The 24349-nt window shown below is 35.3% G+C and overlaps 1 protein-coding gene across 5 annotated transcripts in view; it reads left to right on the top strand.

Annotated features, from left to right (window-relative positions):
- The window catches only part of LOC137429265 (uncharacterized), a 103358-nt gene extending 79311 nt beyond the window's left edge, over positions 1-24047 (top strand). For 4 of the 5 annotated variants that reach the window (XM_068119234.2, XM_068119233.2, XM_078780554.1 and 1 more), the window contains exons 5-6: positions 15528-15598; positions 23300-24047. In XM_068119234.2, coding sequence (XP_067975335.2) covers positions 15528-15598; positions 23300-23526 — 298 coding nt within the window. In that variant the 3' untranslated portion in view covers positions 23527-24047. The remainder of the gene's footprint in view (positions 1-15527; positions 15599-23299) is intronic. The other variant, XM_068119236.2, reaches the window with a different exon arrangement.
- Positions 24048-24349: the final 302 nt, after the last annotated feature.

Here is a 24349-nt window from a genome sequence, read left to right as displayed (position 1 = left end):
GCAATATTATATTATTAAACAGTAGAATCACTGCAATATTATATTATTAAACAGTAGAATCACTGCAATATTATATTATTAAACAGTAGACTCACTGCAATATTATATTATTAAACAGTAGAATCTCTGCTATATTATATTATTAAACAGTAGAATCACTGCTATATTATATTATTAAACAGTAGAATCACTGCTATATTATATTATTAAACAGTGGAATCACTGCAATATTATATTATTAAACAGTAGAATCACTGCAATATTATATTATTAAACAGTAGAATTACTGCAATATTATATTATTAAACAACAGAATCACTGCAATATTATATTATTAAACAGCAGAATCACTGCAATATTATATTATTAAACAGTAGAATCACTGCAATATTATATTATTAAACAGTAGAATCACTGCAATATTATATTATTAAACAGTAGAATCACTGCAATATTAGATTATTAAACAGTAGAATCACTGCAATATTATATTATTAAACAGTAGAATCACTGCAATATTATATTATTAAACAGCAGAATCACTGCAATATTATATTATTAAACAGTAGAATCACTGCAATATTATATTATTAAACAGTAGAATCACTGCAATATTATATTATTAAACAGTAGAATCACTGCAATATTATATTATTAAACAGTAGAATCACTGCAATATTATATTATTAAACAGTAGAATCACTGCAATATTATATTATTAAACAGTAGAATCACTGCAATATTATATTATTAAATGGTAGAATCACTGCTATATTATATTATTAAACAGTAGAATCACTGCAATATTATATTATTAAACAGTAGAATCACTGCAATATTATATTATTAAACAGTAGAATCACTGCAATATTATATTATTAAACAGTAGAATCACTGCAATATTATATTATTAAACAGTAGAATCACTGCAATATTATATTATTAAACAGTAGAATCACTGCAATATTATAATAGTAAACAGTAGAATCACTGCAATATTATATTATTAAACAGTAGAATCACTGCAATATTATAATATTAAACAGTAGAATCACTGCAATATTATATTATTAAACAGTAGAGTCACTGCAATATTATATTATTAAACAGTAGAATCACTGCAATATTATATTATTAAACAGTAGAATCACTGCAATATTATATTATTAACAGTAAAATCACTGCAATATTATATTATTAAACAGTAGAATCACTGCAATATTATATTATTACACAGTAGAATCACTGCAATATTATATTATTACACAGTAGAATCACTGCAATATTATATTATTAAACAGTAGAATCACTGCAATATTATATTATTAAACAGCAGAATCACTGCAATATTATATTATTAAACAGTAGAATCACTGCAATATTATATTATTAAACAATAGAATCACTGCAATATTATATTATTAAACAGTAGAAACACTGCAATATTATATTATTAAACAGTAGAATCACTGCAATATTATATTACTAAACAGTAGAATCACTGCAATATTATATTATTAAACAGTAGAATCACTGCAATATAATATTATTAAACAGTAGAATCACTGCAATATTATATTATTAACAGTAGAATCACTGCAATATTGTATTATTAAACAGTAGAATCACTGCAATATTATCTATCTATAATTCCAGTAATCTCTGTGTGTATGTATGTATGTATGTATGTATGTATGTCTGTTTGTCTGTGACCGCTGTTTCTCGACAACTACCGGTCCGATATACTTTAAACCTGCCAGGTATATTGCTGGGGACCCGAGGATGTGCCTTTTCAAGGTTTCATATTAATCGGAGAAGTAGTTACCGAGCTATGTCCAAAAAACGATTCAACCAATCAGAGAGCAGCGAGCTATCACGTGTGCCGAACGTGGCGAACAGACTCTGCCTCGGACGGCACATTTGAGAGCGTATTCATTTATTTCACGTTGGCAAACTATGTTGGCGTTCAACTATGTTTTAAAACTAATTAAAACTAATTTGCGATTCATCGTAACTGCGATATGCGACATTCCGGACAGTGAAGACTGCACTTCCGGCAGCCAATCACAGAACGCGTTGTTGCGTAGGCGTGGCCGATGTGAGAGCGAGCCGAGCCGAGCGCGTGCGCCATTACGGTTCGTAATTCGATTTCTTCCGGAGAAAATAATAATTTCTCGATTTCTTATGCGCATTATTTCTCCCAATTCAGTCAGAGCGAAGGGCGGAAGCGAAGAGCGTTGTTTTTTTTGTTTACGGGCGTACGGGCGTACGGGCGGGGTAGATCGTACGGGTAGCGTTTTTTTTTTTTTTTGGCAAGGAACGGGCACCCACGTACGGGCATGCCCTAGTCTATCTATAATTCCAGTAATCTCTGTGTGTGTGTGTGTGTGTATGTGTGTGTGTATGTGTGTGTGTATGTCTGTGACCGCTGTTTCTCGACAACCACGGGTCCGATATACTTTAAACTTGCCAGGTATATTGCTGGGGACCTGAGGATGTGCCTTTTCAAGGTTTCATATTAATCGGACAAGTAGTTAGCGAGCTATGGCGATTTAGCCGTTCGCTTTGGCTTTGCGAATGGACCGAACCATTTCATGTAAATAGAGGGGGGGGGGGGGGGGGGGTTCTACCGTACTCGCAAGCCGTTCGCTTTGGACCAAACCATTTCATGTAAATAGAGGGGGGGGGGATTGTCACCGTACTCGCAAGCCGTTCGCTTTGGCTTTGCGAATGGACCAAACCATTTCATGTAAATAGAGGGGGGGGGGGATTGTCACCGTACTCGCAAGCCGTTCGCTTTGGCTTTGCGAATGGACCAAACCATTTCATGTAAATAGAGGGGGGGGATATAATTTTAGATATATATATAGTACGGGCATGCCCTAGTATTACTAAACAGTAGAATCACTGCAATATTATATTATTAAACAGTAGAATCACTGCAATATTTTATTATTAACAGTAGAATCACTGCAATATTATATTATTAAACAGTAGAATCACTGCAATATTATATTATTAAACAGTAGAATCACTGCAATATTATATTATTAAACAGTACAATCACTGCAATATAATATTATTAAACAGTAGAATCACTGCAATATTATATTATTAAACAGTACAATCACTGCAATATAATATTATTAAACAGTAGAATCACTGCAATATAATATTATGAAACAGTATAATCACTGCTATATTATATTCTTAAACAGTAGAATCACTGCAATATTATATTATTAAACAGTGGAATCACTGCAATATTATATTATTAAACAGCAGAATCACTGCAATATTATATTATTAAACAGCAGAATCACTGCAATATTATATTATTAAACAGTAGAATCTCTGCAATATTATAATATTAAACAGTAGAATCACTGCAATATTATATTATTAAACAGTAGAATCACTGCAATATTATAATACTAAACAGTAGAATCACTGCAATATTATAATATTAAACAGTAGAATCACTGCAATATTATATTATTAAACAGTAGAATCACTGCAATATTATATTATTAAACAGTAGAATCACTGCAATATTATATTATTAAACAGTAGAATCACTGCAATATTATATTATTAAACAGTAGAATCACTGCAATATTATATTATTAAACAGCAGAATCACTGCAATATTATATTATTAAACAGCGGAATCACTGCAATATTATATTATTAAACAGTAGAATCACTGCAATATTATATTATTAAACAGCAGAATCACTGCAATATTATATTATTAAACAGTAGAATCACTGCAATATTATATTATTAAACAGCGGAATCACTGCAATATTATATTATTAAACAGCAGAATCACTGCAATATAATATTATTAAACAGCAGAATCACTGCAATATTATATTATTAAACAGTGGAATCACTGCAATATTATATTATTAAACAGCAGAATCACTGCAATATTATATTATTAAACAGTAGCATCACTGCAATATTATATTATTAAACAGTAGAATCACTGCTATATTATATTATTAACCGGTAGAATCACTGCAATATTATATTATTAAACAGCAGAATCACTGCAATATTATTTTATTAAACAGTAGAATCACTGCAATATTATATTATTAAACAATAGAATCACTGCAATATTATATTATTAAACAGCAGAATCACTGCAATATTATATTATTAAACAATAGAATCACTGCAATATTATATTATTAAACAGTAGAATCACTGCAATATAATATTATTAAACAGTACAATCACTGCAATATTATATTATTAAACAGTAGAATCACTGCAATATTATATTATTAAACAGTAGAATCACTGCAATATTATATTATTAAACAGTAGAATCACTGCAATATTATATTATTAAACAGTAGAATCACTGCAACATTATATTATTAAACAGTAGAATCACTGCAATATTATATTATTAAACAGTAGACTCACTGCAATATTATATTATTAAACAGTAGAATCTCTGCTATATTATATTATTAAACAGTAGAATCACTGCTATATTATATTATTAAACAGTAGAATCACTGCTATATTATATTATTAAACAGTGGAATCACTGCAATATTATATTATTAAACAGTAGAATCACTGCAATATTATATTATTAAACAGTAGAATTACTGCAATATTATATTATTAAACAACAGAATCACTGCAATATTATATTATTAAACAGCAGAATCACTGCAATATTATATTATTAAACAGTAGAATCACTGCAATATTATATTATTAAACAGTAGAATCACTGCAATATTATATTATTAAACAGTAGAATCACTGCAATATTAGATTATTAAACAGTAGAATCACTGCAATATTATATTATTAAACAGTAGAATCACTGCAATATTATATTATTAAACAGCAGAATCACTGCAATATTATATTATTAAACAGTAGAATCACTGCAATATTATATTATTAAACAGTAGAATCACTGCAATATTATATTATTAAACAGTAGAATCACTGCAATATTATATTATTAAACAGTAGAATCACTGCAATATTATATTATTAAACAGTAGAATCACTGCAATATTATATTATTAAACAGTAGAATCACTGCAATATTATATTATTAAATGGTAGAATCACTGCTATATTATATTATTAAACAGTAGAATCACTGCAATATTATATTATTAAACAGTAGAATCACTGCAATATTATATTATTAAACAGTAGAATCACTGCAATATTATATTATTAAACAGTAGAATCACTGCAATATTATATTATTAAACAGTAGAATCACTGCAATATTATATTATTAAACAGTAGAATCACTGCAATATTATAATAGTAAACAGTAGAATCACTGCAATATTATATTATTAAACAGTAGAATCACTGCAATATTATAATATTAAACAGTAGAATCACTGCAATATTATATTATTAAACAGTAGAGTCACTGCAATATTATATTATTAAACAGTAGAATCACTGCAATATTATATTATTAAACAGTAGAATCACTGCAATATTATATTATTAACAGTAAAATCACTGCAATATTATATTATTAAACAGTAGAATCACTGCAATATTATATTATTACACAGTAGAATCACTGTAATATTATATTATTACACAGTAGTATCACTGCAATATTATATTATTAAACAGTAGAATCACTGCAATATTATATTATTAAACAGCAGAATCACTGCAATATTATATTATTAAACAGTAGAATCACTGCAATATTATATTATTAAACAGTAGAATCACTGCAATATTATATTATTAAACAGTAGAAACACTGCAATATTATATTATTAAACAGTAGAATCACTGCAATATTATATTACTAAACAGTAGAATCACTGCAATATTATATTATTAAACAGTAGAATCACTGCAATATAATATTTTTAAACAGTAGAATCACTGCAATATTATATTATTAACAGTAGAATCACTGCAATATTGTATTATTAAACAGTAGAATCACTGCAATATTATCTATCTATAATTCCAGTAATCTCTGTGTGTATGTATGTATGTTTGTATGTATGTATGTATGTATGTCTGTTTGTCTGTGACCGCTGTTTCTCGACAACTACCGGTCCGATATACTTTAAACCTGCCAGGTATATTGCTGGGGACCCGAGGATGTGCCTTTTCAAGGTTTCATATTAATCGGAGAAGTAGTTACCGAGCTATGTCCAAAAAACGATTCAACCAATCAGAGAGCAGCGAGCTATCACGTGTGCCGAACGTGGCGAACAGACTCTGCCTCGGACGGCACATTTGAGAGCGTATTCATTTATTTCACGTTGGCAAACTATGTTGGCGTTCAACTATGTTTTAAAACTAATTAAAACTAATTTGCGATTCATCGTAACTGCGATATGCGACATTCCGGACAGTGAAGACTGCACTTCCGGCAGCCAATCACAGAACGCGTTGTTGCGTAGGCGTGGCCGATGTGAGAGCGAGCCGAGCCGAGCGCGTGCGCCATTACGGTTCGTAATTCGATTTCTTCCGGAGAAAATAATAATTTCTCGATTTCTTATGCGCATTATTTCTCCCAATTCAGTCAGAGCGAAGGGCGGAAGCGAAGAGCGTTGTTTTTTTTGTTTACGGGCGTACGGGCGTACGGGCAGGGTAGAGCGTACGGGTAGCGTTTTTTTTTTTTTTTTTGGCAAGGAACGGGCACCCACGTACGGGCATGCCCTAGTCTATCTATAATTCCAGTAATCTCTGTGTGTGTGTGTGTGTGTGTATGTGTGTGTGTATGTGTGTGTGTATGTCTGTGACCGCTGTTTCTCGACAACCACGGGTCCGATATACTTTAAACTTGCCAGGTATATTGCTGGGGACCTGAGGATGTGCCTTTTCAAGGTTTCATATTAATCGGACAAGTAGTTAGCGAGCTATGGCGATTTAGCCGTTCGCTTTGGCTTTGCGAATGGACCGAACCATTTCATGTAAATAGAGGGGGGGGGTTCTACCGTACTCGCAAGCCGTTCGCTTTGGACCAAACCATTTCATGTAAATAGAGGGGGGGGGGATTGTCACCGTACTCGCAAGCCGTTCGCTTTGGCTTTGCGAATGGACCAAACCATTTCATGTAAATAGAGGGGGGGGATTGTCACCGTACTCGCAAGCCGTTCGCTTTGGCTTTGCGAATGGACCAAACCATTTCATGTAAATAGAGGGGGGGGGATATAATTTTAGATATATATATAGTACGGGCATGCCCTAGTATTACTAAACAGTAGAATCACTGCAATATTATATTATTAAACAGTAGAATCACTGCAATATTTTATTATTAACAGTAGAATCACTGCAATATTATATTATTAAACAGTAGAATCACTGCAATATTATATTATTAAACAGTAGAATCACTGCAATATTATATTATTAAACAGTACAATCACTGCAATATAATATTATTAAACAGTAGAATCACTGCAATATTATATTATTAAACAGTACAATCACTGCAATATAATATTATTAAACAGTAGAATCACTGCAATATAATATTATGAAACAGTATAATCACTGCTATATTATATTCTTAAACAGTAGAATCACTGCAATATTATATTATTAAACAGTGGAATCACTGCAATATTATATTATTAAACAGCAGAATCACTGCAATATTATATTATTAAACAGCAGAATCACTGCATTATTATATTATTAAACAGTAGAATCTCTGCAATATTATAATATTAAACAGTAGAATCACTGCAATATTATATTATTAAACAGTAGAATCACTGCAATATTATAATACTAAACAGTAGAATCACTGCAATATTATAATATTAAACAGTAGAATCACTGCAATATTATATTATTAAACAGTAGAATCACTGCAATATTATATTATTAAACAGTAGAATCACTGCAATATTATATTATTAAACAGTAGAATCACTGCAATATTATATTATTAAACAGTAGAATCACTGCAATATTATCTATCTATAATTCCAGTAATCTCTGTCTGTACGTTTGTCTGTGACCGCTGTTTCTCGACAACCACGGGTCCGATATACTTTTAACTTGCCAGGTATATTGCTGGGGACCCGAGGATGTGCCTTTTCAAGGTTTCATATTAATCGGACAATTACTTACCGAGCTATGTCCAAAAAACGATTCAACCAATCAGAGAGCAGCGAACGATCGCGTGTGCCGGCGTTGCGAATGGACCAAACCATTCCATGTAAATAGAGGGGGGGGGGGTTCTGTGGTCGTTGCGAATGGACGAAACCATTTCATGTAAATAGAGGGGGGGGATTGTCACTGTACTCGCAAGCCGTTCGCCGTTCGCTTTGGCGTTGCGAATGGACCAAACCATTTCATGTAAATAGAGGGGGGGGATATAATTTTAGATAGATATATAGTACGGGCATATATATAGTACGGGCATGCCCTAGTATTATTAAACAGCAGAATCACTGCAATATTATATTATTAAACAGCGGAATCACTGCAATATTATATTATTAAACAGTAGAATCACTGCAATATTATATTATTAAACAGCAGAATCACTGCAATATTATATTATTAAACAGTAGAATCACTGCAATATTATATTATTAAACAGCGGAATCACTGCAATATTATATTATTAAACAGCAGAATCACTGCAATATAATATTATTAAACAGCAGAATCACTGCAATATTATATTATTAAACAGTGGAATCACTGCAATATTATATTATTAAACAGCAGAATCACTGCAATATTATATTATTAAACAGTAGCATCACTGCAATATTATATTATTAAACAGTAGAATCACTGCTATATTATATTATTAACCGGTAGAATCACTGCAATATTATATTATTAAACAGCAGAATCACTGCAATATTATTTTATTAAACAGTAGAATCACTGCAATATTATATTATTAAACAATAGAATCACTGCAATATTATATTATTAAACAGCAGAATCACTGCAATATTATATTATTAAACAATAGAATCACTGCAATATTATATTATTAAACAGTAGAATCACTGCAATATAATATTATTAAACAGTACAATCACTGCAATATTATATTATTAAACAGTAGAATCACTGCAATATTATATTATTAAACAGTAGAATTGTTGGAACCCATCTGTGGATCGGTCCCATCGGCCGATGGGTCTGACCCGTTTGCCGATCCGCAGATGAGTCGCCCATCGGCCGATGGGCGACCCATCTGTGGATGCACGAGAAATGACAATGCAGACCCATCGGCCGATGGGTCTGCGCCATCTGCGGATGTGTTGTTCACCTTGAAGGAATGTGTTGACAGAATGTTTTACGAAGCCACACCTTCATCTTTAGCTTTGGGGTGATTAAGGCATGCCAGGAATTGCTATATAAACAATGGAGAGCTGAGTCTGCCAGTGCCACCAGCGAAGTAGACCAGCGTTTTTAAATGGAGCGAAATTATCTTAATTTTATCTTATCGACAAACGGTTATCGACAAACCACATGTCACGGACTGCTTTATAAACATTTATGACATCAATTGCTTATTTTTAGGTTCAAATAAACATACTCATCCACCATTGATGCATACACATTCCTTAAAGGTGAACAACACATCCGCAGATGGCGCAGACCCATCGGCCGATGGGTCTGCATTGTCATTTCTCGTGCATCCACAGATGGGTCGCCCATCGGCCGATGGGCGACTCATCTGCGGATCCGCAAACGGGTCAGACCCATCGGCCGATGGGACCGATCCACAGATGGGTTCCAACAGAATCACTGCAATATTATATTATTAAACAGTAGAATCACTGCAATATTATATTATTAAACAGTAGAATCACTGTAATATTATATTATTAAACAGTAGAATCACTGCAATATTATAATATTAAACAGTAGAATCACTGCAATATTATATTATTAAACAGTAGAATCACTGCAATATTATAATATTAAACAGTAGAATCACTGCAATATTACAGACTTGGCATTTAATATGGAATTTTTTTTTTTCTTGACTTGGGTTTACTTTCTTAACTCAGTATATCAATCTGGTGAGTTTCTTTTACACTTTAGTGATTTATTTGTTAAAAGAACCATGTCACTGATTGTCTGTCGCAGCAAGAAGTCAACAACAGGATTATATCACAGGTGGCGTGGCAAAATGTACGGACAGGTGCATTTGATGATTGGCTTCACAGTCGGGTATACAAGGGTTGTTGCGTTCTGTATTAGTGGAAAACAACTGCTGCACGTCTCCAAAAGTTATTGCCGCTTCCTATGGAGATGGTCCGTCAACTCGACAATGCCGTTTGTCATGGAGTGGTGGCTTTACGAAATTACGGCATGAAACAGCGTGCTATTGCTCGGCAGTATGGCACCGCTCAAGGTCAGGTGTCAAAGATCCTGAAACGAAATGTTCAGAGGGGTGTCCCTACTCCAATACCGAGGCCAGGACGTCCCCGCAGAACCACAAGGAGGGATGATCGCCAGCTGCACCGGTTAGAGCGCAATGGCCGTACCAAGTCAGCTAATCGGCTTCGGGCTGAGTGGCAGCAACTGACAAATGTGCCTGTACCCAGAAGGCTAGTCAACCAACGACTGGTTCAAGCAGGCTATCGTGCCAGGCGTCCCCTGAGAAAGCCACGCCTGACCAGACAACACCGCCAGCACTGATTGCAGTGGGACAGAGAGCACCGTCAATGGCAGCCAGGACACTGGAATCACGTGATCTTCAGTGACGAGTCTAGATTTCTGGTCTATCGTCAAGATGGCCGAGTCCGAGTGCGCAGACAAGTGCATGAAGCCTACAACAAAGATTGTATAGTGCCAAGAGTCCAAGCTGGAAGTGGTGGGGTGACCGTTTGGGCTGCTTTTCATGCAGGGGACAAAACTGACCTGGTTGTTCTGAATGGAAACCTGAACCAGTTCAAGTACAGGGCCATTCTGGAAGAAACATTGCTTCCATTTGCTCGTGCAGCCTTTCGAGGAAACTTTGTCTTCCAAGATGACAATGCACGGCCTCATCATGCTCGCATGATCCAACACTTTCTTGCTGACCATGGTGTAGAGCATATGGAGTGGCCTGCCATGTCCCCGGATATGAATCCGATAGAGAACTTGTGGGCAGAATTAACACGTCAAATCGAAAACTTGGACCAGCAGCCGACCTCTGTGCGTGAATTGCAGCAGGCTATTGTCACTGCATGGCAAGCGATTCCTGTCCAAACCTTGGCAAATCTCGTGAACAGCATGCCTCAACATGTAGGTGCTCTCGTGAATGCTCGTGGGGGTTACACGAAGTACTGAACTGTAATTTTACTGTCCGTAATCCCAGTCGTAATTTAACTTTGTTTTTGTTAAAAAAAAATTTGGCTAATGTGCAAAATAAAGAGATACTTCTGGAAAACGTACAGAAGTTTAACACAGTACTGTCCATGAATTGAGTTTGATATCAGTTTTCATCACTTTCAAGGATCGATTTATTTGTTTCGAAATGTCAAATGTGGTTTTTGTTTCTTTTAAAGGTCACATTAACAAAATCTAGAATAATTTCAACATAATTCCAATGAACTTTTGGTTCTAAGACATCTTGAAAAGTAAGTTCACCCCCACAAAAAAAATATTCCATATTAAATGCCAAGTCTGTATATTATTAAACAGTAGAATCACTGCAATATTATATCATTAAACAGTAGAATCACTGCAATATTATATTATTAAACAGTAGAATCACTGCAATATTATATTATTAAACAGTAGAATCACTGCAATATTATATTATTAAACAGTAGAATCACTGCAATATTATAATAGTAAACAGTAGAATCACTGCAATATTATATTATTAAACAGTAGAATCACTGCAATATTATAATATTAAACAGTAGAATCACTGCAATATTATATTATTAAACAGTAGAGTCACTGCAATATTATATTATTAAACAGTAGAATCACTGCAATATTATATTATTAAACAGTAGAATCACTGCAATATTATATTATTAACAGTAGAATCACTGCAATATTATATTATTAAACAGTAGAATCACTGCAATATTATATTATTACACAGTAGAATCACTGCAATATTATATTATTACACAGTAGAATCACTGCTATATTATATTATTAAACAGTAGAATCACTGCAATATTATATTATTAAACAGCAGAATCACTGCAATATAATATTATTAAACAGTAGAATCACTGCAATATTATATTATTAAACAGTACAATCACTGCAATATTATATTATTAACAGTAGAATCACTGCAATATTATATTATTAAACAGTAGAATCACTGCAATATTATATTATTAAACAGTAGAATCACTGCAATATTATATTATTAAACAGTAGAATCACTGCAATATTATATTATTAAACAGTAGAATCACTGCAATATAATATTATTAAACAGTAGAATCAATGCAATATTATATTATTAAACAGTACAATCACTGCAATATAATATTATTAAACAGCAGAATCACTGCAATATAATATTATGAAACAGTACAATCACTGCTATATTATATTCTTAAACAGTAGAATCACTGCAATATTATATTATTAAACAGTACAATCACTGCAATATTATATTATTAACAGTAGAATCACTGCAATATTATATTATTAAACAGTAGAATCACTGCAATATTATATTATTAAACAGTAGAATCACTGCAATATAATATTATTAAACAGTAGAATCAATGCAATATTATATTATTAAACAGTACAATCACTGCAATATAATATTATTAAACAGCAGAATCACTGCAATATAATATTATGAAACAGTACAATCACTGCTATATTATATTCTTAAACAGTAGAATCACTGCAATATTATATTATTAAACAGTACAATCACTGCAATATTATATTATTAACAGTAGAATCACTGCAATATTATATTATTAAACAGTAGAATCACTGCAATATTATATTATTAAACAGTAGAATCACTGCAATATTATATTATTAAACAGTACAATCACTGCAATATTATATTATTAAACAGTAGAGTCACTGCAATATTATATTATTAAACAGTAGAATCACTGCAATATTATATTATTAAACAGTAGAATCACTGCAATATTATATTATTAAACAGTAGAATCACTGCAATATTATATTATTAAACAGTAGAATCACTGCAATATAATATTATTAAACAGTAGAATCAATGCAATATTATATTATTAAACAGTACAATCACTGCAATATAATATTATTAAACAGCAGAATCACTGCAATATAATATTATGAAACAGTACAATCACTGCTATATTATATTCTTAAACAGTAGAATCACTGCAATATTATATTATTAAACAGTAGAATCACTGCAATATTATATTATTAAACAGTAGAATCACTGCAATATTATATTATTAAACAGTAGAATCACTGCAATACTATATTATTAAACAGTAGAATCACTGCAATATTATATTATTAAACAGTAGAATCACTGCAATATTATATTATTAAACAGTAGAATCACTGCAATATTATATTATTAAACAGTAGAATCACTGCAATATTATATTATTAAACAGTAGAATCACTGCAATATTATATTAGAATTGTATGTTTGGTTATTTATATTATATTAGAATATTTATATTTTATTATAATATTATTTTATTATAACATTTATTCTAAAAAATATTTATATTTTATAAATCAATTTTATAGAATATTTATATTTTATTGTATTATAAAGTTTGGTTATTTATATTATAACAATATTATATTAGAATTGTAACTAGGATGGCTGAAAGAAAGCGCTAAAAGCGCTCGTCCTTAAGTCTACACTCAAGTCTTGTGCCATCCCAGGTGTCACCTGAGAACATCAGGCCACAAACAGGTCAGCTTGGCGGAACATTTGCCGCAAAGGCCTGGACCACTTTGAATGTGGGAGACTTGCTGTAGAGAGACAGCGGAGGCAAGAAAGGAAAACCTGCCAACATCTATCTCCACAAGAACCAGTCTATACCTGCGATGTTTGTGGTGGACCATGTGAGTCCCGCATTTGGACAATACAGCCATCGCACAATGCACAATGCTCAGTGAGCACTCCAATAAAGGGAAGAGATTCATCGAAAACGACGACTCACACCATCATCATCATCATGTTAGAATCATCACAAAATACATTATAATATCAGAGAGACTGCAAAGTTAAGTTTACTAAAAACTAATAGCTCAGATAGTCATTGTTGATATAACATCCTATAATTTATAATATTAAAAAGCAGTGTGTGTGTCAGTGTGAATATGTGTCAGTGTGTGTCTCATTCATAACTCCAAAACCATGAAGCCCAGTGGGCTCAAACTTTGCATGCATACTTTTCAAAAGTTGAAGGGAGTGCATGATTGAGAACTGAGCGTTTCGGTGTTTTAAAACACTCTTTTTGAAGATCATTTACGCTAAAATGTATGCTAAAAATAGAAATGGGCTTATCTTTGGGCAGCCTGTGTTCAGCTCACTCAGCTCGGTCTAAATTTCGCCATTTTGTACACTCAGATCAAATATGCCTTGCCTCATAACAGGTCGGTTTCTGCACAATAAAGCGCTATATCTACGAATCGTTATGTCACTGATCTTCATACCTATGAATCGCTGTATGCCTGTGAGTGTTCATGCCGTTATTTATTTTTGCACACGTTTTACATCGAACATGCGATAAGCTCTTCAACTGATGTGGATTTCAAAATTTTAACTGCGAAATTGACCTTACCACAGTTCCTACTCCTAAAAAAGTGTTCATTTGTCTCATTCGGACATTGTTAGACACTCCGGACATCTCAACCGTTTTGTTGGAGGCGCTTTCTGGAATGCTTAAGCCACTTGGAAAGGCTCCACAAGCAGCTTGGTCATGGAACACCCCACTGTTCACCATTCTCTTACCTTTCATTTGCTTTATTTGTCTGGTGACTTTTATGAACACTTTGATGATTATACGTACATGACTTTGATGATCAACTGTAAAACATTCTGTCCCTCTCCAGGGCCCTAGAGCTCACTATAACATCATGGCCAGCAGTTATTGGCAACTCACTATAACATCAAACATCATCATGTTTTTTTTTTTCCCAGCACATTGCACTTTATTGATACCTTTGTGCACAAGTCCTCCACCTGGACTCGCCTGTACAGGAGGTTTTACACAACACAACCTTATCATATTCTGCTATATGGTTTACAATCATTTAATCTAATTTCAAAACCTAATATCTGCTTTTTAAAATTAAAATGCATATAATTAAATCAAACCATTATAACTGCAATTAAAATACTTCACACTGTGAATTTCTTTTAACAATTTAATGAATACATTTCAATTAACATGTTATTTGAAATTTAATAAATAAATAAACCCCATTATTTTTTAGAATCTGGTTATGGAATGTAATGAAATAAATATCATTTTGATGTAATGTTTATGACATTAACAAATGCATTTTAAACATTGTTTTTGAAACATTTAGGTGTGTGTTTGCAGGGAGCGACGGAGACTTATGATCCCTCCACACTTGGCATATGGACGCCATGGACTACGCCCAACAATTCCAGGTTTGCTGCCTTTCGGCACATTGTATCGTAGAAAGTGATTGGTTGTTGTGTCTATATGCACATCTCTGTGTATATGCATATGTAAATGTATATCTAAATGTATGAGCATATAGATTTTGATGTGTTTAATCCCCAAACTCAAATTTCTCACTAATTTAATAATTGATAATAGAGCCACTCTGCTATCAGGCTTGAAGTGTGCCCAAACCAAAAGTGAATGCTCCATTGCAATTACAATTTAGGATACACTATACAATGCCTTCAGGAAGTTTTCACACCCCTTGTCTTTTTCACATTTTGTTCTGTTACAGCCTGAATTGAAAATGGATTAAACTGAGATTTTTTGTCACCGATATATTGAATTGGCCACAATTGGACTTTAATTATGGGGTATTGTCAAAGTGGAATTTTATTTTCAGAAATTTTTACAGAATAAATAAAAATGAAAAGCTGAAATGCTTTGAGTCAATAAGTAATCACCCCCTTTGTTATGACACTCTAAATTGAGCTCAGGTACATCCAATTTCCTTTCATCATCCTTGAGATGCCTCGACAACTTGATTGAAGTCCACCTGTGGCCAATTAAATTGATTGGACATGATTTAGAAAGAAACACACATTTCTATACAAGGTCATACAGTTTACAGTGCATGTCAGAGCAGAAACTCCACCATGAAGTCCAAGGAACTGTCCGTAGAACGAAGAAATATAATTGTGAGGAGGCATAGATACAGGGAAGGGTATAAAAAAAACAATTTCTGGAGTGTTGAAAGTTCCCAAGAGCACCGTGAGCTCCATTATTAGGAAATGGAAAGAATCTGGAACGACAAAGACTTTTCCTAGAGCTGGCTGTCCAAACAAACTGAGCAACTGGGCAAGAAGGACCTTGGTCAGGAAGGTGACCAAGAACCAAATGACCACTTTGACAGAACTACAGAGTTATTTGGCTGAGATGGGAGAACGTGCCGAAAGGACAACAGTCTCTGCAGCATTTCACAAATCTAGGGTTTATGAGAGAGTGGCCAGATGGAAGCCACCACTGAGAAAAAGGCAAATGACAGCAAGCCTGGAGTTTGCACAAAGGCATGTGAAAGACAGAACATGAGGCAAAAGATTCTGTGGTCTGATGAGCCGAAAATTGAACTATTTGGCCTGAATGCAAAGAGGAAAACCTGAATGCAAAGAGGAAAACCTGAATGCAAAGAGGAAAACCTGAATGCAAAGAGGAAAACCTGAATGCAAAGAGGAAAACCTGAATGCAAAGAGGAAAACCTGAATGCAAAGAGGAAAACCTGAATGCAAAGAGGAAAACCTGAATGCAAAGAGGAAAACCTGAATGCAAAGAGGAAAACCTGAATGCAAAGAGGAAAACCTGAATGCAAAGAGGAAAACCTGAATGCAAAGAGGAAAACCTGAATGCAAAGAGGAAAACCTGATTGCAAAGAGGAAAACCTGAATGCAAAGAGGAAAACCTGAATGCAAAGAGGAAAACCTGAATGCAAAGAGGAAAACCTGAATGCAAAGAGGAAAACCGGAATGCAAAGAGGAAAACCTGAATGCAAAGAGGAAAACCTGAATGCAAAGAGGAAAACCTGATTGCAAAGAGGAAAACCTGAATGCAAAGAGGAAAACCGGAAAACCGTCTGATGGAAACCGAGCACTGCTCATCAACCATCAAACACCATCCCTACTATGAAGCATGGTGGTGGCCGCATCATGCTATGGGGATGTTTTTCAGTGGCAGGGACTGGGAGACTTGTGTGAGGGTAGAGGGAACAATGAATGGAGCCAAATGCAGGCAAATCCTTAAGGAGAACCTGCTTTCGAGTACAAACGACCTTAGACTGCGGTGAAGATGTACTTTCCAACAGGACAATGACCCCAAGCATACAGCCAAAGCAACACTGGAATGTCTTCAGAAGAAGAACATGAAGGTCCTTGAGTGGCCCAGCCAAAGCCCAGACTTACAGTCCATTGATAATCTGTGGAAAGACTTGAAGATTGCTGTTCACCGACGCTCCCCATCCAACTTGTCAGAGCTTGAGCAAATCTGCAAGGAAGAATGGAAGAAACTCCCCAAATCCAGATATCCAAAGCTGATACAAACATACCCAAGAACACTCCAAGCTGCAATTCTATGAAGTATTGCCTTGGGGTTAAATACTTATGTAAATTCGATATTTAATCTTTAATTATTTTGTAAAATTTTCTATAAAAAAAAACCTTCCACTTTGACATTATGGGGTATTATGTGCACATCAGTGACAAAAAAAAATCAATTTAATCCATTTTAAATTCAGACTGTAACAGAACAAAATGTGAAAAAAGTCGAGGGGTATGAATACTTTCTGAAGGCACTGTATATGCCTTGTACTACATTTGCCTTACGCTGTACTATACTGTATTTACCTTACACTGTGTAATACTCGTACATTTGTCTTACACTGTACGATATTTGCCTTGTGGTATATTCTGGATACTAATGAATTCCAACTTGATGTTCTGTGGGTGATGACTGAGGGAAGCAAAGAGATCCACAAGAATTATGAATACATGTCCGAGGCCTTGGCAGGGAGATGTGTTACGAGATATTAAGCCTTCACCGGAGAAAATATGAAAGCCTCGGGTTAACACAAACAGTGTGGGAGAGTAAATACTCTACAATAGAATGAGCACCAGCATGCAAAAAATGCTAAACTTTATATACAAATGCTAAACGTGATGAAGTTCACGAGAGGAGAAAATCCACGGGTAGAAGAATAGATTCCAAGAAGTATCCCCAATGTATTTATTCGCAATTAGTGCACAGCCAATGGGTGGTAAACAAGGAGTCTGCTGAAGGAATCCGGGAAAAGCCAAAATCTTCCTTTTCAACGAAATTTCCATATGTTTACGGAAAAGTACTGGAAGTTGATTGGTTGTTCCTCACTGCTAAACCACGCCCAGTGATAAGGTCATCCAGGTGTTGTATGTTGAGCGTGTAGATCTGTTTTGACGAGGAAGGGGTGAGCTGGTGCTAAATTAATTCAGACTGAGCAGCTTGCTCGTGGTGAAAAATTGTGCATGGAATTATGAATGATGAAAAATAGAAGACACTTTATAGAAAAATAGAAGAAGCCTTATGCCATATTCGCTTTATACGATAGCTACTAGCGAGGTTCCCGTGCTCCGCACGGATGGGAAGCCAAAAACAAACATTGCAGAAACGGTTAATGCTGAACAATGGAACCAATAAATTCCACATTCCTGTGCCACCTTCGGTCGAACGTCAGACATGGACAGCAGGTTCGTGAATGACTTGGGCAAAAAATGTACCCCTCTGAATGGTTCGAAACTCAGTCAATGGTGAATCTGCATATGGCAAATCCGCGAATGTCACGGTTGGAAAGTAGAAAACCTCATCATTTCCTCATTCATATTTAACCTCAATATGTCTATTTTCATTCCAAACAGCATCATTCCAATCATAAATTGATACTACAACAAAATACCGTGTGAAATCACGATTGTACTGAGATATTATCAAACCAGCCCATTGTCGTCATCAGTTCACTTCCGGATTCAGGAGCAGGTCCATATCGAGCAAAATTCAAAATCATAATTTTGTTGAGGAATTTATGAAAGCTCCTACTGAGCTTACGACATCCGCTGGGACCCTAAAACGTTCCACAGAAGGTTTGGCGGGGCTAGCCCAAAAACTGAGGGAGTAGTTTGCGGACGGACGGACAGACAGACAGACAGACAGACAGACACTCCTGTTTTATAATATAGATGCGCCTTTTTCTCTATGAGAGTGAGGGTCATGGAAGAGCAAGGTGACATCGACAGTGGGGGTAGTGGGGAAACAATTGGGCACAACTGGCAAGGGGATAAACAAGCAGGGAAGGAAGATAGCCTCGATCTTGTATACAAAAAAAAAAAAAAAAAAAGAAGGAAGAAAGAGAGGAAACACTGAAATCAGCATGTAAAAGGGTTGGGTAGGAAGGAATAATGGGGGTAATCGAGATAAAGGATTAGGATGGTGGATGACACGAGGTGCATTGCCTGCTTAAAGCTGTCGAGGAAAGAGTGAGACAGACAGCCTATGGAAGACAGTTCCATACATGAGAGAAGCAAAGTCGAATGAAAGAGTTGAGGTTTGCAGTCAACATGGATTTTGAACATTTAACCAGGAAGTGGTTACTGGAAAAATGCGTGCATCTCGGAGTTTCTGGGGAGGGTCGGATGGCTGAGAGAGCAGAAGGGAAATTGTTGGAGATAACAGTAGAGGACAGAGAGACCTTCAAAACGGTGTGCCCCAGGTGGTGGGGTACAAAACTGAGATAAACAAATCTTTCCTGAAAATAGATGTTTTATTCAAGGTCACTTATTGTTACAACCTCAACGTTCTCCTTACCATTGATGAATGAATGATCTGGGCATATTCTGGCCACGTGCTTCCACTGTGCTATGGGGTTAGCCTACTCATTAGTTTTATTGTCTGCACGGAACTCATAATAACTTTTGTCTGACCCTGTCCACTGTCTCTCCCCGGTATATTGCTTCAACCATACACCACACATCTGTGACCCGTCTGTTTTCAATGTTTTTCTTGGCAATTTAATTTTTTGTCAGCATCCAACAAGTTGTTTCATTGATTGTAAGAAACCTGGAAGTTCCCGGTCATGCAATGCATCCTGCACTATATAATCAAAACAAAGACTAGTTACTGCACTGCAGTCCCAAGGAAGCCAGATATTAACAATACACACAAACACACACACAAACACACATGCACGCACACACTCACACAGACACATACACACACACACACACACACACACACACACGCGCGCACGCATACACACACATGCACATACACACACACGCGCGCGCACGCACACACTCACACAGACACACAAAGACACATACGCACAGAAACACGCATGCACGCACACACTCACACAGACACATACACACACACAGACGCATACACACAAAGACACATACACACACACACACACACATACACGCATGCACGTGCACACTCACACAGACACATACACACACACAGACGCATACACACAAAGACACATACACACACACACACACACACACACACACACACACACACACACACACACACACACACACACACACATACACGCATGCACGTGCACACTCACAGACACACACAGACGCATACACACAAATACACATACACACATACACACACGCCCACACACACACACACACACACACACACACACACACACACACACACACACACACACACACACACACACACTTAATTAATTGTACAGTATCGGTTGTTCCTAAACTTAAATATAAATAATTTAAAGGATTGTTGTAAATGATGTTAATTTCACAACATCCCATATTCAACTTTATTTAAATTGCAAACCTCAAACATAGTTTCTCCACCTAAAGCAAGAACCTTAACCCGTAAGCAACTGACTCGTTCTCCGACTGCATGGATCATCAGCTGGGCACCGTTCTTCCTCGAGGTTTCGATCCTTTCAGCCCAGGACCTCTCCAAACGGCGGATCCACAACCTCGATCATGGATCCACATCAATTGATGGTAAATCAATAGATCCACAACCTCAGTTGCGTCCAGGCAGTCAGTCAACCCATCAATGCAACATCACTTATTCCAACTTTACTCGCAATAGGATTTAATGTGTTATCATATATTTATAACTTTCCTTACACACTCGATAATATGATAATATCATTAAATCATGCACATCTTACCTTAAATACATCAATTTACCAGCCAGCATGACCACACCACCTACCTTTCTATCAAACTGCACTTCGAATGCTCAAACTGTCACCTATAAAGGTTTTTTGCATGCTGCTGCATCCTAGCAACCACTGATTCCTAGCAACATTGATTTGTAGTATATTTAATTATTATATTGTACTGTATTTACATAAAGATCTCATGAATAATATTTTTACTATTCGTATTGTATTTTACTAATTCGATTTTGTGTCGTTTTGTGATATTAAAGAAAACTTGTTTTAATCTACCAACTGTAGCTCCCTGCGCTAACATACGTCTGACTAGTTGTTGTAATTTATTGACCAGTTCAGAGCTGTGTGTGGTTGCTCTCACAGTCCTAATTATTTCACCTGCAACCGTACCATAAAATAGCTTTTTGGGAATGTTGCTGTCTAAGAAAGGCATTCGGACAATGTGGAATGGAAAGGCATCTCGTTTATCAAATAATTTGGTGTGAAATTTATTATTATGGATATCGATTTGTAATTCTAAAAAGGAAACTGAAGTGGAAGTTTGGTTTTCCTTTTTTAATTCAAGTTCTTCTGGATATATATCATCATGAAGTTGCTCAAATATAAATCCATCATTAATTGCCAACAAATCATCAATGAACCTGAAGATGTTTCCGCATCTTCGTGCAGTTGTTAATTTATTCCTGCACATGTTCTGGACCCAATCAAACTCGTACATGCGCAGAAACAAATTTTGCAAAGAAAGGGGCCGGATCTGAACCCATGGGTATGCCCACTGTCTGCTGGAGTATCTTGGGATCTGAACCCATGGGTATGCCCACTGTCTGCTGAGTATCTTGGGATCTGAACCCATGGGTATGCCCACTGTCTGCTGAGTATCTTGGGATCTGAACCCATGGGTATGCCCACTGTCTGCTGGAGTATCTTGTTGCCAAATGTAAAGAAACTGTTGTTTAGCAGAAATCGAATACTTTCTCTGAGTTTACTTTTTGAAAAACTGCATGAATATTGATTATCCTTTACAGACCAGTGTGCTCTATTTTGATATACATTAATGTATACTCTATTACCTCCTGCAAATGCTTTATCTATTGCTCTGTCCAATGCGGTTACCAGCTTATCATGTGGAATGTTTGTGTACAATGTGGAAAAATCAAAGGTTTCAAACTACATTCGCTACTTGCGATGATGAACCTCATCTTACAAGGGTGTTTGTGCATTTTTGGGATCCAGTAAATGAATGGTAATTTATGGTGTTTATCCGGAACTAGCAGTCTTCTCACCGTTGAGTGATTTGTATGGCGTTGTATCAAGTCTGTTTTGTTATCGCTACTTATTTTGTAGGTCTTTGAAATTCCCGTGTCTAAGCCCAATTCTTCCAAAAGTGTTTGAATGTAGAATGTTTTACATACAAATGCAATATTATTATTTGCTTTGTCAATTGGAACAATAACATATTGTGTTTGAAGCTGCCTTAAGCAATCACGTGTCTCTGGATTGTTTAAAATTGCCTTCGGATTATTGATTCGAACTTTTCTTTTCAAATCAACAACTCTCCTTTTCACATGTTTCTCTACCTCCTCCAACCATAAAGCCATTTGTGTGTTTGGTACTTTATGTTTATCAATTTGTTCTTTCATCCATTCACCCAGAAATTCACCCATTCAAGCGCACACACCCACACAAAGACACATACACACACATACACGTATACACACACACACACACACACACACACACACACACACACACACACGCACACACACGCACACACACACAATGTTTGTATATATATATATATATATAAAAGGTGGTGATTGATCAAAATGTTGGGTCAGTATTCATCTCAGCCAAGATGCCTCTTTATCATGTCCAAAGAAAAATATGACAAAAGCGACGTGGCAGTAACATGCGTGACATTCCCATTTCTGGTGTGCAGGAGGGGCGATGATAGAGTATGAAGTTGAACTGCTGACCTTGGAAAAGGCTTCATTTCTGACCCGCATATTTCCTAGCACTGGGAAGCTCTTCCTGTTTCTCGTACTGTCTGTGATATTTATTACGGGACTCGTCTGTTTTCTTGCACGACCATGGCAGCGAAGCAAAGGGTCACAGGAAGGTGCAAGATCTATCAGGCACAGCTATTTCAAGAGAAAGAAACGATAGTCTGTTATTTCAACAAAACGCCCTTTGCTTGCAGGTTTACATCACAAACGACTGCTTCATTCCACTCTAGTTGTGCCAACTTCATTAGGATTCAGCCACGCATGGCAGTTCGCCACAACCATCTTGGATTGACAACACTGCACATTTACATGAGATAACGAACTGGTTCCACACGTGCAAGCATGCAGGACAACCCCAAGTCACAGTGACAGAACATCAGAACCGAATGAAATGAACCGAATCCACATCAAGGAAGATCAAGTTTCATTGAGCTCATTCCTGAGCGAACAAGGTAATCTTACTTGTTATAACATAAAACGACACTTTTCGTACATCCGAGTTAAATGTTAGTACAGTCCAGATAAAAGCATCAATCATTTTAAATCATTTTCACTTTTATTAGCTACACCATTGCAAATAATGAATGGTAGGCCTATCTACCAACGACCATCATAAGCACTTATCTACAAAACAATGAACTTCCATGTGATGAGAATGAATCATTAATAAAATATAGAATTAAAAACAGAGACTTTGCTTCTTTTGTTTTATTAACTACACTAAACAATCATTTTAAAAAGGCACTAATATTTAAATAATACGGTTAGTTGATGCAGGGAGAGGCCACTTTATTGTCCCATTGACTACAAACTTGGAATGGACATAATGGTATGGACATAATCAGTTGGATTTCACACATTACCACATAATTTGCCCCCACCTCGATTGGCCTTTGTAGGCTTTGTGGCGGGAAAAATCCCATAAAAAAATTAAACGGTTTTATATTTGCAAAAGATAGGTTAGGCTCTTTCATATGTACTTA

Source organism: Myxine glutinosa, chromosome 6 (genome assembly GCF_964187855.1).
Source record: "Myxine glutinosa chromosome 6, kmMyxGlut1.1, whole genome shotgun sequence".
Lineage (NCBI taxonomy): Eukaryota > Metazoa > Chordata > Myxini > Myxiniformes > Myxinidae > Myxine > Myxine glutinosa.
The sequence above is the reverse complement of the archived record's forward strand: the minus strand, read 5'-3'. Positions and strand labels throughout refer to the sequence as shown.